At 47.5% G+C, this 18067-nt stretch overlaps 1 protein-coding gene across 1 annotated transcript in view; it reads left to right on the forward strand.

Moving 5' to 3' along the window:
• Positions 1-16242, forward strand: part of DAGLA (diacylglycerol lipase alpha) — a 67882-nt gene extending 51640 nt beyond the window's left edge. The window contains exons 16-22 of the mRNA XM_075755515.1: positions 1626-1768; positions 3309-3377; positions 4421-4493; positions 5590-5786; positions 6158-6287; positions 6952-7133; positions 9423-16242. Of these exons, the coding sequence (XP_075611630.1) occupies positions 1626-1768; positions 3309-3377; positions 4421-4493; positions 5590-5786; positions 6158-6287; positions 6952-7133; positions 9423-10350 (1722 nt within the window). The 3' untranslated portion in view covers positions 10351-16242. The remainder of the gene's footprint in view (positions 1-1625; positions 1769-3308; positions 3378-4420; positions 4494-5589; positions 5787-6157; positions 6288-6951; positions 7134-9422) is intronic.
• Positions 16243-18067: the final 1825 nt, after the last annotated feature.

The following is an 18067-nucleotide window of genomic DNA, read 5'->3' on the forward strand; positions in this document are numbered from 1 at the left end:
AGGCAGAAAGTCCCATTTGGTGGCAACGCAGGGCAGGGAACATTAAAAACAAATCAACAGGAACTAAAATCTCATCTCTATGGAGATTCTCTTTGGAGACAGCAATGGGATGCCATGCTGACTGTCTGTGTGCGCACATTTTTTGTGATAGAGAGCTATCGGAGAACCCAAGAGAGGTGTTACGAAGCAGCTTACCTTAGTTTAGATGTCAGTAATAGCAGAGTCTATGTCCCCGTTGGGGTGGCAGCTTCGGAACTGCCTGATTCCCTGCTGTCAGACAGCTGTCCTTTTCTCACGCCCGAAGAGTGCCTTGGCCTGAGCAGCGCCTGTGGGGAAATTAGCAATAGCTCAAGGGAGAAAGAAAAGAGAGAGAAAAGCCTCAATGGTTCCCTGAAACCTGAGTGTCACACCAGTCAACATTGAAGCATCTGCCTCGTGATGTTTGGTAGATGTAAGGACAGATATGTTGGCGTCAGACTACTTTGGTGCTTTATTGCTCTCTGCCCAGAATGTGAAAATGGATCTTGTTAAGTGAGCTGTTACTCATGAGGACTTTATCCTGATGTCCTACAGAGCTCAGCTGCCACCTTGACTGGTAAGGATATGGTGGCGTTCAGAGCTCTATACTTTGGTTGTCTCCTGTGTGTGATAATAAACATCATATTCTGTTCTGTTTGAAGCTGGCTTTATGGTGGGTCCACCTTTTAATTGATGAAAATTGTGTAACTAGTTGGACCTGAGCTTAGTTAATATGAGATGGAGTAACTGGCCTGTGTGTAGAAGCTAAACTTTGAAGAATATCTGAACAAGTGGTATGGCCAAAATGTAAATGCCCTCTGAGGTCCTACCAAAGGTTCCTCTGTACATTGTTTTGGACAGTTGCCAGCAGCAGATGTTTAACATAACAAGTGAGGTGTGTAAAGTCTTAATTCTCCCCCAGCATTCACCTCGCTGACTGTAACAGGCATGGCGGTGGCTTAGAGGTGGTCTTGAGGAGGAAAATGACACAAGGAAGAGATCTTTTGTTCTTGTATTTGTTCTGTGTGACTTGAGCAGTGGTCAGCTGTTGAGAGCATCTAGACTTAGAAGACTACTGTTCAAACCGCTAGTTAAGGTTTCTGGTTTTCAGCCTGCACAAGTGGTAGAATTAATGAAACCAAGTCATTTCTAGAACCAAGGAGACTGCAGATGTGTGAGCCTGGACTCGGATATTAAGCAGAAACAAAACCTCCTATCAGATCCTAAATAACTCAAACCGCTTGTGTACATTTCCTTTTTCTTCTGACTTTATTCTTTTAGGAAAGATCCAGTAGGTCAAACACTGATTGGGGGATGTAGGAGAGAATGAATTCTAGCATCCCTTCAGAACAAGCAATGTTGCAGGGCAAGGAATATGCTAGCGCTGCCACTGACTTGGACTAAACAGTGTAAATCAGAACTCTGCTTCCATTTTAAAATCTAACGTACCCTCACTAGTTCCCACTGGTGGAGGAGCTGGTTAGCTGGAGTCTGGGGTGCTCATGTAAAGCAAGAAAACTCACAGCTGGGGAGGAGGACAGATTTTGGGGGTTTTGTGGACTTACCTTTCAGTGTGACCTCAATTTCTTGGGTTTTTTTTTTTTCAGGGGAGAGGAACAAAACACTATGGCCTGATTGTGGTCGGTCATTCTCTAGGGGCTGGCACAGCTGCCATCCTGTCCTTCCTTTTGCGTCCGCAGTACCCATCGCTGAAGTGCTTTGCCTATTCTCCCCCAGGGGGGCTGCTGAGGTAGGTGTTGGGGCAGGAGGACCTGTGACAGGTGGGGTGTAGTTCTAGCTGAATCAGATCCTGTCTGTGATGCTCTGAGGAGCAGTAAAAGACAGCTCTCTGCCCTGAGAAGCATGCAGAAGAATGGAGAGGCAGTTCATAGGAGCTGAGGGCTGTCAGCACCTTTTGCTCTGTGTGGTAGTTTGGAGTTAAGGTTTTGATGGCAGGTGGCCACTCTCCCAAATATTCTATTTTATGCTTTAGTTGTCTGTGGCTATAGCTCTAATTTCACCCTGACTAGTGGAAAATGCAAGTTGAGTGGACAGGGTGCGATTTCCTTGTTCTCTGCACAGCGCCAGTGTGTCCTTTTCCCCATCTGCTGCAAATAGATGTACAGTAAGGGAGATATTTGACCGAATATAGATGTCTGCATCAGTTGATCTAGTTGTTTGGACTCCTTTTGCAGCTGACAAAGGAATTGGCACTTCTGGGGTGTGATTTCTGTCACTCTAGAGTGGCTGCCTAAAATAGGTTGGAGGGATTTGTGCTTCTTGGGTGCCTGTTCCCCTTGGCTATAGGGGAATCGAGGGTATGTGCCTCAGAGATGTCTGAAGAGAGGTATAGTGAATTCCTCCCACTGTAAATTGGAACAGACCTGCTGATCACGTTATTTACATGGCAGCCAAACAAAAACATCCTACTTGATTGCTGTGGAGTGAGATAAAGTCTTTGTAGTTGTGGCAGGCATCATGGGGGCACTTGAAAGCAGCTACGGATTATCGGAAGCTTCTTGTGGTAGTTACTGCATCGTGTCCAGGAGCAGCCAAGGGTTTTAAACCATCCTGCTAATGAATCTGAGTACCGGCATGCTGCCATAGTAATCCCTGGTCTTCTGTAGCTATAAAGGAGTCATGCTAGAATGTTTCATGAGAGTTTTATCGTTTTCTACTCAGAGCTTCCACTCCTGAGATCCTTTGCTCCCTCAACTGTTTCAGAGTTCAGGGAGGTGCCTCTGCCTGCCACGCTTTTGTTGCACTGTGTGTTGTGCCCGGGATCATCTCTAGGTCAACAATGCAGCCTCTGCCTGTGATAGCTGGTTCAGAAGGTATCTAGGAGAGTAGTTGATTGCAGAACCAGCTTATAGAGTGGAAGCCTTAATTCCCTCTTATCTTGGTACTCAGATTGCTGCAGAAAGTGGCCATCTTAGGTCTGCAGTGTTTTTCTAGTCTCAGGAGCATGGAATATCTTCTTCCTTTCTGCTGTCCTGGCCATTCTGAACTATTGGAAAATGACTCTGAGGCACTGAGAGTACTTCCTTTTCCAAGTGTATTCAGAGCCATACGCAGAATAAAGTTGCTTGGAGCATGGCATGTGAATATCGAGCTTTTCTTTATCAAGGTGCAAATCCCAAAAGCCTTGAGCAGCTTGGGTTGTGATTTTTTTTTTATGGCCCTGGTTCACTGTTCAGTAACCTCTGACACCAGTGGTAAATTGGGAATGAAGTGCAGTTTGCTGCTAGCGAAACACTGTTTGCTTCTTCTTGGTCCTGTTTCTCTTCCAGTGAGGATGCCATGGAGTATTCAAAAGAGTTTGTGACTGCAGTCGTGCTTGGCAAAGATCTAGTGCCCAGGCAAGTTGAGAAGTGTCTGAATTTCTTGATGAGTGTCTACTGTTCTATACCAGTCACCTGTTTTTATCAGAAACACCTAGATCATGTCTGTCTCCAGTTTCCTCATTTATCTGTCCTTGTATGCCTCTTACTTGTCTTCCTAGTTACCTGTATTGCTGCGTCTCTTACCTGGACCACCTATTTTGGTGTTTCACACACCTTTTTATAGGCATATCCCTCCCTGGCTCTCAGCTGCCTGTGTGAAAGAAAAGGGTGAATATCCTGTCTCTGTAATTACACTAATTGTGGTATCTGACATGTTGATACCATCTTCCTGGTTGCCTCTTTACACTCTGCCCTGAACTGGCTGTGCTGTCATCTCATTTTGTACTGTTTGTCCCTGAATATCTATTCCATATCATCTCACGTCTCTGAACCAGCTCCATCATTTCTTGTGTCTTGGCATTTCTCACCTCTCATCATCTCCTGGGGACGTGTTCTGCTGGGCAGGGCGTTGGACTGGGAGCCAGACAACCTGGGTTTTACTTTTGTTTCTGCCCTGTTGTGTGACCTCGGATAAATGGTGACATTTCTGCCTGTACAATATAAGGCATGTAGAATTCAGTGGAGGGAAAGTACTAAATGGTATTGAATATGCCTTTTGGTAACCTGTATGACAAAATCTTGTGCATCCTGTAATCTCTTTCGTGGTGTCATAGCTCTGTGCCACCTTTCTAATTTATTTGTTCTATGTCATCCTGTACTTGTTTTTTGCTCACTTGTTTCTATGATTGCATCACCTCCCTCCTTATCTGTTACATTGACCTCTCTCATATCTGTGTGATCTGATCTGTATCTGCTGTTAAATTTCTTACTTGTTTGTTGTCACGATGGTTTCCTGTGGCCTCTTAACCCTGGTTATTGGTCCTGGACAATGCTATTAACCCCCTTTAGTATCTTTTGTAGCATAGTTTCTTTTTCTTCTGCCCTTTATGTCCCTGTATCTTGTTACCTGCGTGCTTTTCAATGCCCAGCTGTTATAAACACATCTTCTTCCTTTCCAGAATTGGTCTGTCTCAGCTGGAGGGATTTCGCCGGCAGCTTCTGGATGTTCTTCAGAGGAGTAACAAGCCAAAGGTAAGATTAACAGACACCTGAAGGTGAACCTCTCAGCAGCGAAGGTAAACTATTAGTGTCACGTAGCAATACTGCAGACTTCTCCTGCCCTCCAGGTCTCCTCAGGTCCACGGTGATGACTATTTCAGTAACCAGAGGAGTGATGGCAAGAGTTGGAAGGCAGCTAGAGAGGTCAGGGCAAAGGGCTGCGCTGTTTGCAGGCTACGTAATGACTCTGGCTCATGCGCCGTAAGTTTGCCATCTAAAATAACTGAGCAGGAAATTTTCTTGGATGTCTGAGCCTGTTTTGAAGTCTGTGTTCCAACTGCAGCTTTTCTTGGCCAGTGACAAATGGTGAGGGGCTAGGAAGTACAAGTCATCTACTTAGACGCTGCTGTGTGTTGTCTGGGTGGTGCTGTTCTAGGATAAGTGGCCTGTTAATGTTTTGGAGGTAGGAAATGTGGAAAGTTGTTCCTCCCCACGCTTCTTTACCATTATGCTGAGATGGAAAAAACATAAAAATCTTCATGTCTTAGGGGTAAAAATATTATAGAAATGACCTGTGGAGGGAGAAAACTGAGCTTACATTTATTTTTCTTGTCAGCATTCTTTGGGTTTTGTGTTTTGGCTTATGGGTTTTTTGGAGTATTTTTGATAGGATTTCTTTTAGTGCATAAAGAAAGGCCTAGACAGAAGTTTTGTCTGTTTCTGTTGTATATTTTTTTGCTTATACATTATACATTTGTACACTAAGAATTCAGATGCCATCTACCTTGTTTATCCTGGAAAATATTAAGTTACCAGTTGGTGGACAAGCTGGTGCTTAGTCTAGGTCCTTTTTTTGCTGGAGATTTTTGTATGGTTAGGGAAGGATGAGATGTTGCCGCTTCTAAGGTTAAAATTGGAAAAGGAAGAAACAGCTTTTCTGGGCAGGGTTACCTCTGTCTCTAGGTCTATCATTTAAGCAATCAAGGCACAAGATCTGTGGGATTTTTTCCTTTTCTAGTATTAGGTATTTAGGTTACACCTACCGATAACGTCTTGTGAGATGACTCTCTTCTTTCTTTGATGTTTTTCTCTTCTCAATATTCTCCCTCCTTTCTCTTGTGTTGAACAGTGGCGAATCATTGTGGGTGCTACAAAATGCATACCCAAGTCAGAGCTCCCTGAAGAGACGGAAGAAAATTCAGTGACAAGTAATCGCCTCTGGACCCATCCCAGCGATCTGACTATCGCCCTCTCTGCAAGCACACCGCTTTACCCGCCCGGCCGCATCATCCATGTGGTGCACAATCATCCTGCAGAGCAGTGCTGGTGAGTTTGTGCACGGCTCTGCAGCCAGCCCATGAGTCGGGGTGAAAATTTTCTTTTGGAAAAGACTCCCCAAGGCAGGAACCTATCTAGGAAGGAGGTGGTGATTTTCTTTTTTTCCTTGCTGTCTTACAGTGACAGTGATTGTGTCAGTGCTGTCAGAATAACAAGATAGTCATGTCACTGTTGGCTAGTGCAGAGTTTTACAATGGCAGTAGCATGTGTACTTTAATATCTTCTCCTTCTGTTTTTTCTCCTCTTGCTTTTTCTGTCTCTGCAACCTGCTGTCTCTTCCTTTTGCATGCCAAAATACCGGCCTGCTCTTTCATCCCCTGCTCCCTGTTTTCCCCTCTGTATCCCAACTCCTCTTCCAGTTGCTGCGAGCAAGAGGATCCCACTTACTTTGCCATCTGGGGTGACAATAAGGCGTTTAACGAAGTGATCATCTCGCCGGCGATGTTGCACGAACACCTCCCGTATGTGGTCATGGAAGGGCTCAACAAGGTAACGCAGAGAATTAGGATCAAGCGGCCATTAGGTGCCCAGATAAAACGAGTGTCTTGTCACAGGCCTTTATGTACCCAGGAGAGCTGGCTGTTTAAATGTATAAGACCATTTACTTTGGAGGGGAGGAAGAAAGAAGATTGTGCGCTGGGCCAGTCACACACAGGCTATTAGAGTTGAACGTAGTGAGGTCTGATCTCCATCCCAATACCCAGAGTCCTAGACTAGGTCCTCTTTCCAAACTTAATGTCGTAATAATGTGAGGTTGGGTGTTTGGTTCCTTCTCGTGGAAGCTCCCTGTTACGGACTGCAGTTCAGATGAAGTCCAGAAGTCCTCCACACTGCAACTGCAGCCCCTCTATTAGTCTGAGGGCTGATTTTGTTTTAAGTAATGGTTGTAGACTGGGTCTCCATCACTAAGCTGCAGTTCCTGGCCATGGAGACTCAGCCAAGGCTCCTCTACCCTCCCAGTCTGAAGGCTGCTTCTCCCAGCACTGGATTCCCAGCAGGGCATTCTGACAGGATAGAGTATGTCAGAATTCATTGATATTATCCTTTATCTCAAGATCTTGCCCTGTGTTTGTGGGAAGGCAGTGGTAAGAAACAGAGGCAAATCCTGCTGTCTCCAGTAAGGCGTTACTGTTCCTCTGCTTGCCTTGGATAGGTCTTGGAGAATTACAACAAGGGGAAAACAGCTTTACTTTCTGCAGCCAAAGTGATGGTGAGTCCTACAGAAGTGGATCTCACCCCAGAGTTGATCTTCCAGAGCCAGCCCTTACCTAGTGGACCCTCAGTGCAAATTGGAACTGGAGCCGTAACAGTGGACAGAAGGAACAGCAGTACTAAGTAAGGATATATCTCTGGTTTCTTTGAAGGATTGTTGGCTTTAGGTGTGGGCCCTCTTTCTCTTGGGGCATTGTGAGGGATGTTTGTGGAAAGGATAGGTCCAAAGGCTGCCTTTGTGGGGCTTTTTCTTAGCTTCAGTGTGTCTTGTGTCATGTTGGGGGTGGAAAAAATCCTTTGTGTTGCTCGAGAATCTGAGCGCAGCAAGCTCAGGAGAACCTGGAAGTTGAGAGTATGGAAGAAACTTCCTTTTCTCCTTATCTAGACAAATGGGGTTTTCCCTGAAACCGTAAAGGCAAAGCTTGCAGTCTTGCAGCCAAATTTCTGTTTTCCTGTGTGATTTATGTGCCCAGAGGTAGCCTATATGGTGATTCTCAAAAGCAGAGAAGCAGTGAAACCCATAAGCTTACCAGAAGATATGCATTTAAAGCTACTTTATGGTGTGACTTCTGTAATACTATAAATGGGACAATCTGGCAACACGGATGGAGGTGAGGGGAGAGCAGTTGGCGTCCTGTTTCTGAAGGAGAAGAGCAGGAAGCTCAGTCCAGTAGAATGCAGGCGTGGGGAAAAGGCGTGTTCTGAGTGCTGAAGGGGTTGTTTTCTGAAAGCTGGACCGTCACTGACCACTGACGTTAGTAGTCTTGCAAAGACTAAGAGGTGGAGGGACCTTGAGAAGGTACACGAAGGAGTGGTTTGGAGGCGAACTCGTTCTTTGTGGCGTACGTAAACAGCTTTCCTCCAGGCGCAAATGGCAGAGAGATTCCTTGCAGGTTTTCAGATAACCTGAGGCATTGCAGGACCACAGACTTGCAAGAAGCAAAGAAAGTAAATATAAAAGTGTGGGCAAAGACTTATTTCAAAGTTTGAACGTGTGACTTCCATCACAGCATTGCGTTTTTTAGGGCAAAGCTGCAGACAAAAGAGGGGAGATGAGGGAAGATGGTTTGTAGTCAGAGATATAGCAAATGGGAGTTGTGAGTTGAAACAGAAGACAGAGCTGTGGGTGGGAGAGGATTATTTCTTTGCAAGGGAAGCACTTTGGAGATTTTGGGCAGAGGCACCCAACAAGAAGCTGTGTGCGTGTGGGAAGAGGCAGGGTGAGATGGTCTGTGCTGAGTGATGGACAGCTGGGTATCCTTGAGATAACATGAGTGAGATTTAAATTTAGAAGAAAGATAAGACAGCAAATAATATGAAAATGTTCTTGTCACAGAGTGAATGGTCAGAGACAGTGGAGAGCTGCAGCTGTGATGGAAGAGCAGAACCAGGGATGGGCCTGCGCTTGTGAAGGCTACACAGTAAGACTGAGAGCCTAGGTCAAGCAGCAGGGAGAGGAGTGGTGGTTTCTGTGCCATAGCCAGAGCAGACCCACAGACCTGCTTCCCTTACTTTAGGAGCCTTTCCCTGTACATCATGTCCTTTTGGCAGGTGCAGCAGTCCTCTCCCAAGCTCAGGCTCTTTTCCCAGATATTTCCTTAAGTTCTTGTCTTTAGGGCTGTTGTTTTGCCTGCAGCTAATCCCAGGCTTTGTGTGTGCCAGGTGTGAGGAGCTCCTTCCTGGTGTTCTTGACACAGTGTCTTTCTGGAGGAGCGTGCCTGGTCCTTTAAAGTCTTAGTGCGATCAGAGTTGTCTTAAAGATCTTGACCTGCCTTAAGCTGAGATAAATTGCTGCTTTTAACCTAAAATCTGCTACCTGACATGTTGAATTGGTCTTGAGCAATGCTCTAACAGCCTCCTGGCATTTGAGGTAGTAAGGTAGGGATTGCCAGCATGGAGAAGGAGGGGGGAGACATGAGACTGGAGTGCTTCCAGAGTGTGAGAAGAAAGAGAAAGTAGTAGTTTAGCTGTAGGCTAGTCCTTAGACCTCTCTTGTCTCGATCCTCTCTAATACAGAGATGTTTGGGTGAGAGAGGGGTTTGTCTGCATGAGTGGAGACTGCACCACGGTTGTGGGCGCTTCAGTTAGAAGCGCTGCAAGTTTCATTGGGAGCAGCACCATGGTCCTCAAGTGAAAATGGTGCTTGAGAGGGAAAACATTTAGCCAGGAGAAAAGGGAGAAGGGCGAGAATCTGAGTTTGCAGGGGGAGGAAACTGTACCTAATATTTTCAGCTGGGACTATGGAGAGATAAGAGGTTTCTTGCAGTTGTGGATGGCTCTGGTTAGAGCAACAACGTGTGCCCTCAGCGCGTATGAGGAGCTCTGTGCCCAAGCCTTGGTTTGCCTGGCTGTTCTGGCAGCTTGCGGCTCTGTGGAACGATGCAGCCTCACCTTGTTCGTTTCTCATTGCAGGAGCAAGTCCCATTCCGAAATTAGCTTGGAGGGGTTTTATGAGACAAAGCCGCTTTCTCCTGTGCAGAAAGACCCCGTGGAGCTGCTGCTTCTGGATACAAAAGAACGTCTGTCTGTGGAGCTGCAGGACCGCCGTGCCCCTCTTGCGACCATGGAGAGCCTCTCGGACAATGAATCCATCTACAGCTTTGATTCAAGGCGCTCCTCTGGTTTTCGGAGCATCCGGGGCTCCCCCAGCCTCCATGCTGTCATGGAGAAGGATGAGACGCACTGCTTTTATATAGACCCTGTGATCCCCGAGGAGAATCCCTCCCTCAGCTCGCGGACAGAGCTGTTGGCTGCTGATAGCCTCTCCAAGCACTCCCAGGAGACTCAAGCCCCTGACAATGTGCTCAACAGCGGTGGCACTACCCCCCAGCGACGCTGCAGTGAGGAGGGAGCCAGCAGTGAGGGGGACCGCGTTTCCTTAGCCCCTCGTGAAGAGCTGTCCCTCCAGAATGGACGGCTCACTGATGTTCCCAGTCCCCAGGTGCTGGAGTTTGCGGAGTTCATAGACAGCCTCTTTAATTTGGATAGCAAAAGCAGCTCCTTCCAGGACATCTACTGCATGATGGTGTCAGACAGCTCCAGTGACTTTGCAGAGATGCCCAAGTCTGTCAGTGATCAGGAGATCCTGTTGAGGGCACAATATGAACCCAATCTAGTCCCAAAGCCCCCGAGGTTGTTTGCAGGCTCAACAGATCCTTCGTCGGGCATCTCCGTCTCACCCTCTTTCCCCCTTAGTTCATCTGGAGAACTCATGGACATCACTCCCACGGGTGTGAGCAGCCAGGAGTGCCTGGCCACTGACAAAATCCGGACTTCCACCCCCTCTGGGCATGTAACCAGCCCAGCCAAGCAGGACGACCTCATGATTTCAGCCCTCTAGTGCAGGATAAAGGGGTACGGCTCTGAGAGCTGATCCTGTGGGCTGAGTGCTGGGATAATACTTGGAGGAGGTGGTCATTGGGCAGTTCGGATTGGAGGAGATGGTTGGAAACATTCCTTCTGGGGTGATGCGGTGGTGGCACACTGGAGGATGGATTGTGCTCGAGTGCCGTGCTTGCAGCTGAGAGAAGAAGCGTTGCCTCCCAAGGCCTGCTACACGAAGAGGGTCTGAGTCACTGCAGGTAGATGCCAGTTCCCTACCTCAGCCTGTCTTGTTTCATTTCAGAGGCAGATTCCTTGCCGCAGGGCACCTGCTGAGTTTGGGAGTGAGATACCCTGCTTCAGGGAATCCTCTGGGGTGGATTCTCTGAAGCTCAAGGACTGGATAGAGAGAGAAGCAAGAGGGCCAGGGCAGATCACCCCCCTGGTACCGTGTCAGTGGTTTTGGAAATGAGCGGATTGAGACTTTGGGCCCTATTGCACTACCATGTCGGATCTGGCCCAAGATCCAATTCGTCACACTTCCATGGGGATTGCTTTTGTAGGACACTCTCCTGTTTTAAAGCCATTGGGGCTGTATTCTCCCCAAATGCAGTCTCCCCTCCCCTGGCCAGGTGCAGCAAGATCGGGGCTGGCACTGTGCTTTCTCTCTCCTGAGTACTTCTGTGTTCAGTGACCACCAGGCTGCCTCTGAGAGGGAAGGACACTGTTCCGAAGAGCCAAAGCCCTCTGCCACGTCCCTCCTTTGCCAGTAAGAGTTCTCCTGGATGTCACCATCATCACTTCTCAGTTCCCTGGACCGGTCTGAGCTGGCGACATTCCTGCAGAACTGACAGGATTCTCATCTCGGAGCTGCGTGGATGGATCAACTTCAAAATCTAACAGGCTTCTCAACACCCAGCATTGTTTGCCCAAACCCTGCAGAGCCTGGGAGCTTCTCCTGGACTCTGCTGGGTCCTCACACTGCCCGTACGCAGTAATGGCAGATCAGTGCCAGCCTCTGTCATTGGCAGTTCAGGGAAAAGATGAACTTTTACCACGTATTGAAATATCTTGTATGTTTACAGAGCTGCTAAGCTTTTTGGAAGGTATTTATTAAGCAAGCGGGGAGGCTTTCCCTAAGCAAAAAGCATGTTCATTCTCTCCTTCCTGTGCTGTTCCCTCTGGGGACTGAGGGGAGAGAGGATGGGCAGCTTTGATTGCAAGTCCCCTGCTTTTCAAGTGGATCGGAGTCTGGGGGAAGCTGCGTGCATCCCTTGCCCACCCTCCCTCGTCCGTGTCTCAGTTGCACAACACCGCATTGCAAAGCTTGACCAAGTCGCTAGTAAAACTACCTGAGCGCTGCTGTGCAGAGCCTCAGTGCCCGGAGGAGCCTGCTAGACCTATCCAGGCAGGCGCTTTCCGATGATGGGAGCGGGAGAGAAACTACCTATCTAGAAAGTTAAACATACTGTGACCTGTAGAAGGCCTTTAATTGACAAAACGCCTTCATATCAAAGCCCAGCAGAGTTTACCAATCAGTCTCACTGGAGCTCTCTCCTCCCTCACTGGAAAAGAAATTCCTGTTTCTGCTTCCTTATGATCACAGAGATGTTATTGCCTTCCTTTCCACTCTTTAGCTGCGATATTTCCATTGTGGGAGGATGCAGTGCTTCCCAGGAGCTTAGCTCATGACACATCCCTGGGCTCCTGTTATCCCTAGCCGCTAGCTGTGTTCATGGAGTAGTTTCTGGAAGCTCCAGGCATGGGTCAGGGCTGTGCAAACAGAGCCTGAGTGGTATCAAATGCCATCGAGTCAGAACAGGAGCACTTTATAGCCAGTGTGCGTTGATGTAAATGACTTCAGGCGCACAGAAGATCCGTGTCCGAGTGCCGATCTCCCACTCAACAATTAAGCGTGATATACCATGTCCCCTGCTCCTTACAAATTATAGGGCCTTTAGAAGTGCAGGGACTTTGTTAAACAGGCAGTAAAATATTGTCCCTGTGGTTTAGGTTCCAAAGGTGACCTTTTCTATACTGTCTTGAATTGGAGGGAAGAAGCCCCTCAGAATTCAAAATAATTTGTAAAAGAAAAATGCTTTTATTCTGAGCAACGAGAAGTTACTTTTTTTCATTGCAAGTCCTTCAGAAAAGAGCAGCGGTGTTCCCCTTGCTGAGAGCTTGTATGGTTCAGGATCTCTTGTAGAACAACTGTGTAAGGGCCATCAGCTCATCCGCTATTGCGGACCACAGGGTAAGGCTGAATTGCTGCACACACCCAAGAAACATTAAAAAGGTGGTGTCCAGGAATACGCACAATAAACTGGGTAGTTTTGAGGGGGAGAGGGGAGCTGAGGTGTAGGGAGGCTGAGGCTAGCAGGCTAGCTTGCCTCCTGATGCAGACTGCTGGCACGTGTTGATAGAGCGGGGGGGAAAAGGAGTTCATTTCTGCCTTTGCTTGTTGGGCGGAAGATGGGTAGTAATAACACTTAGCACTTAGGCAGAGCTTTATATCTGCAAAGCACTTTACAAACGCGAATGAAAGAATCATCTCTGTCCCTGGCAGTGAGGTGTTGGGAGATGGCTGTCTCTGAGACTAGGTGGAACTACTGGTGCCCTACCCGAGGGTGGTGGGGAGATGACTCAAGGTGAGGAAGGTGGATTATCTCCCTCTTAAGGTAAAAATTGTTTGGGTAGTGACCTGATGTTTAATGGGTTTTGGTATTGCACTAAAGTCACTTCTGAGCTGGGCATACCTCTGCTGTGTCCTGGAAGATGCAATCGTTGTGCGTGACACTTTCCTTCTCTGTGCCATTGGAACTGTGTCCTGGGGGAACGGGGTTACCTTCCCCTGACCGGCTGTAGCAGGAAACAGCCTGGCATGCTGTGGTTTTGGGTTTTTTTGCTCTCTGATTATTAGACTTCTGAAAAACCTGGAAATACCTAATGCTCGTGAACTGGGCTTGCTGTAGACCAAGGCAGTAAAGATGCAAAAGAGCTCTTTGAGTTTAGTTCTTGTTGTATCACATTATGGGTGATTCCTGTTCTCCATTGTTCTCTCTTGATAAACAGATCTGTTCTGAGTCCTCGCAAAGTAAATCCACGTTCTTTGCGTTATTTCTGCTTTAAATGTCTCTCTGTGTCTTGATTCTCATAGCTCCTTTGCTGTAAAAGCATTTGGACAGGCTGATCTCCCGTTTCATCCTGGAAGAGCACGTCTGGAAAGTTAAAATAAATGCTAAGCCTGTAGCTACCTCCTCCGTTTGTGCTGCGCACTATTGCCTGCTTTCTCTGCCCTCGCTCCGCTCTGACGTGCAGCTGTCTTTGGAAACACAAAGCATCTTCAGATTTCTTAATCTCTTGGCTTCTGGTTCCTACTCTTGAGCTTTGTGCCTTCTAATCTTTATATATTCCCTTAATGTTTGAATGGGGTGTCCCACCCCACGTGGAGGCAGATCCTTAAAATCCCCTCTAAGAGCTTTTCGGTAGAGGAGCGGAGCCAAGGCCATGCAGTTCCTGAAAAGCAGCCGGTGGGCTTTGCGCACCTCGAAATTAAAGCGCGGTAAGTGAAACCCTCTACACCGAGGTGGCTTTGCCAAAGAGCCTAGCCAGGTTCTTGGCCCTCTCCGCCATCCCTCGGTGCGGCAGATTTCAGCTGACTCTGTAACTGGCACTTGCTGTCGCATGCTTGTTCGTGATATTCGCAGCAGACTAGTGGGATGTAATCCTGAAGGCCCGAGAGCTTCGGGGCAGTGTTGGAGGCCCTTAACCAGGTGTGTGTTAAACTCCATCCAACAGCTTGCTTAGGAGCAGTCTCTGACCCTGCTGCGGATGCGCTCACAAGGTGCAAAGGGTTTGATACTGTTGTCCATTTTTGGGTGTATCCAAAGTGGAATAAAATAATCCCGCTGATAATATCCCAGGGGGTTTTGATCGTCAAGCCTTTAGCACATAATGTTGGCTGGCTGTAGTTCTGGAGGCTCTTCTGCGTCAGTAATAATCACTTTTATTGTCGCTTTAATTGCAGCAGTGCCAAGAATTTAGACAGGATCCTGCTGTGCTGAGTGCGTACAAGTGTGGAACAGAAAGCAAGCCCTTCTCCAACACCTACGGTCACCCCTCTCCTCCTCTGGGGAGCTGCCCTCTCCATTTGGAACACGCCATTTTCTCCTAACACTGCCGCTTTCTAACCTTTCCTCTTTTCTTTGCTCCCTGTTCCCGTCACCTAACCAAGAGCCACCTTATCTCTCTTCCTGGTTGCTCTGTCTCAGGATGATGGTGTCTTAGTCCACATCCTCGATAGCACCACTTCGGCGTGGGAAAGCTATTCCCCGTGATCTCACGATGACCCAAACCAGTTGATTGGGATTCCTGTCTTGATTCGCTTGTGAGAGCAGTTAAGGCTATCTAGAAAGGTCAAAGCGCTGTCAACACCAAGAGGTTCTTTAGCTATCTCTAGCTTTTGCTTACCTGGTCTGTGGTCAGTATTTTCAGTTTTCATTCATGATTTCTGCAGTTGAAGAACTAGTTTCAAAGAAAACAGGAGTTGTATAAGAGATTTTGCTCTCTGCAGAGGACTGAGATGGCGAAGCTGTCGTGAGTGTAGATATACAAACCCAGTGACTCCCATTTCCGTACTTTTAGGGCATTCTTGCTTAGAGTGCAACAGTAATCCCAAACAGGATTTAGGTGGGAAGGAGGTTTTGCTGTCAACGAACAAGGGCACGTAAGAAGGAAAAGCACCGTGCGTGGGGATACCAGATCGGTGGGTGCTCCTTGGAGGGAGTCTGGCTCGCTGCCGTGTCCTTTCTCAGAAGAAACAGAACAGGGCTGATCCGTATCAAGCGCAGCAAACTGGATGAATATGGCTTTACTTTTTCAAATATCTCCCAATAAGGTTTCCCTCTACTCAGTTTGTAATCCGGGCCTAATTAAGAGGGGGTTTTAAACCTTCCCTTAATATCTTAAGTGATTTTTGTTTCTTTATCAAGCATATCTGAGTTTTTACTGCTCTGGATTAACGTGGGTCCCAGTCTTAATGCTCTCTCTATAAAGCTTTTCCATGTTTCTGGTTACTACTGCTTCCCACTTTTAAATTCATTTTAATCCTTCCCGTATCCTGCTTTTAGACGGGGCGATGAGATTTATACATCTTTGAGACCATCCTGTTGATTTGTAAAATGGCCTTTTCTTAATATGTTCTTTATTCACTTAGATCTTTTTTCAGCTTTTTTTTTTGTCTGCCTGCAGGCAAAGACCAATATTTTCATTCAATTGCCCACACAGATACCCAGTTTAATTTACAACTTGGGGCATGTGAATAATCGGAATTATCCCTTGCAGTGGTGATTAGTTGGGGTTAATCATTGCTGAAATGCATGTGTTGATGTGGTTAGAGTTTGTCTTTTGTGGCTATATCTCTACAGGGAAGCCTGGGAGAAGGAGCATCAGTTTTAGCTAGCCCAAAACAGACGTGGTTTGTTGTTTGCCGTTGTATCGGCACCCTGTTACTTGCCCCTTTCCTAGGACAGCTGTTACACCTTTTTCGTAGCAAAACAGGATACATATTACCTATGCAAACTGTATTTGGGTTCCTCTACATGTTTTGCAACCTGAACAAACGGGGGTTTAAATGTAGTGAAATTTGGAGTGTTTTAAAGTTTAGCTACTGAGCTACAAGCTCCTCCTTGTTTCTGCTGGTGAGCGGATGTCACTGCGTGTACTCATCAGCGTTGCCCACATCTAAATCCCAACCGGACCGTGACGCTGGAGGGCATTCTAGCCTACCCCGTTGCGTTTCCACGTGAGCAGCACTTCTGTCTGCCTTGGGAATCAGCTGGACTGGAGCTCTGCTCGGTGCTGGGTGACTTGTGTGTACCCACTGCTGGGATATTCCCTTCCCTGGCGCTCAGAGGACAGCAGTAGCATTTGCTTTCTTTTTTTTAGGTACGGTGGTTGCAACTGCTGCCTACGGAGCATATTAAGCCACACAGGTCAGTAATTTCCTGATAAAGTGGTTTTGAAGTCTTTAAATGTAATGCAAAAACACTGGCAGACATGTGAAATAACCTCTGGTCCTCAACGAACCTAGCAGCTTTGCTTTCTGCTTAAAAGCTCCTTCAGCTTTCCTCCTCTGTACTGTTACACTTCCTTTCTGCTCAGACAACTGAAGTCTGAGATGGCTTTTGCTGACAGTCCTTCCATGCTGTCACGTGTTTGTCGTCCCTTCTGTTTAAATTCGCCCCACTGAAGCTGGATTTTTGCTGAGAGCTGTTATTTAATTTACACTGCTGCCAACAGACTCTCACAGAGCTTCTTGGCACTTTGCGAAGCATACAGACAATCTTTGCGATCTTTCTAGTTTTCAAAGTTTCTCTTTCTAGTTGAAAAAGTAGAGAGTGAGTAGATATTGTTGGCTAAGCGCTCCCTTGTTAGAGTTCTGTAGCAGCAAAAGTAATGAGTGCGGGGAAATAAAAGGGAAATGGATCAAATATTTAATGCACTGAACCTGAAAGCTCAGCGTAAAAACCAAGACAGATTTAACGCAGATGGTTGTTTCTTAGCTGTGAAATGTCAGCTGCTTCCCTGCTCGCGGTGCGCGTGGTGCCCCTTTAGCCTGCCTCGGGAAAGGGAGGGTTGGAAGTTTGGCCGTAGTTCTGCACAGACTGCTCTGATGCCCTGGATGAAGGAATATATTGCTCTGAAGCGTTGGAAAGCCCAGGCCGAATCGGACTTGTCGCACGTTGTTCTCGGGGCTTGTGCGGTACTGAAGTACACGCTGGCTTTACGGAAGAACCGCATCTCTTGTGCCGAAGCTCCCTCTCATGGCGCTCCGCTGCCGAGATGGGTGAGCGTTCCATCTCTGGCGGACAACCTGAAACCTAAACCCTATTACACCTGTAAACTCTGTGTCGTTAGGGTAGAGAAGTATTTTAGGAAGGAGATACTTCACGACAACAGTAGCCTGCTGTGCGGAGGGCAGCGTGTTCTGCAGAGCAACAAGGCTGCCGGCTCCCTGGTGCGGCAGGAGTACTGCAGACTGCCCAGCTTCTCCTGCGCTTCTTTCTTGCCCCATCTTCCGACTGTATCTGCGCTCGGCACTTCCCTGAGAGCTGTTACGCTCTGCGCCGGAGGATGCTGCCAGCCTAAGCTTAAGCTGCTCAAAGGCATGCACCCTAGAAATTCAAACCAATTGAGGAGAGAGCAATTCCTTGCAGTCCTAGAAAGCATCAGTCGTCTCCAAGCGCTTAGCTGTCTGTTACCGTTGTTGCTTTCTTTTTTTGCTTCTTGAGTTTGTACCTGTTGTGCCTTTGTTTTCCGTTGGCTCGAGGTCCAAGGCTCCTGCTTGGGCCCAGACTCCTGGCAGCTTTCTTTCCCACCTCTGCGCGCTCGTTCTTTGGGTGTACGAAAGGGAATGCGGTGTGGCCAAGGACTTGTTCGGAGTTGCCCTCCCTTTCTCCCTCGGCTAGGACCCGCCACGTTTCCCTGCTCTCCCCAGCTGCCTCTGGTCATATCCAAGTGCCAATAGCAAAGCTTGACCCGAGGCAAGCTGTTTCCTCGAACCCACGCCGCAGTTATCCTGCCAGCCTCCTCTGGTCTGGAACCTCATCCTCTGCAAATCGAGTGTTTTCTGTGGAGCAGGAAGGGAAAACTTCCTACCACTTCTTACCTTTGGCGTATGTGACCTCAGTCAGTGTTTTAACAGGTCTGTTCACGAGTAAAACTTCCTCTCAGGT

This window comes from Balearica regulorum, chromosome 5 (genome assembly GCF_011004875.1).
Source record: "Balearica regulorum gibbericeps isolate bBalReg1 chromosome 5, bBalReg1.pri, whole genome shotgun sequence".
NCBI lineage: Eukaryota > Metazoa > Chordata > Aves > Gruiformes > Gruidae > Balearica > Balearica regulorum.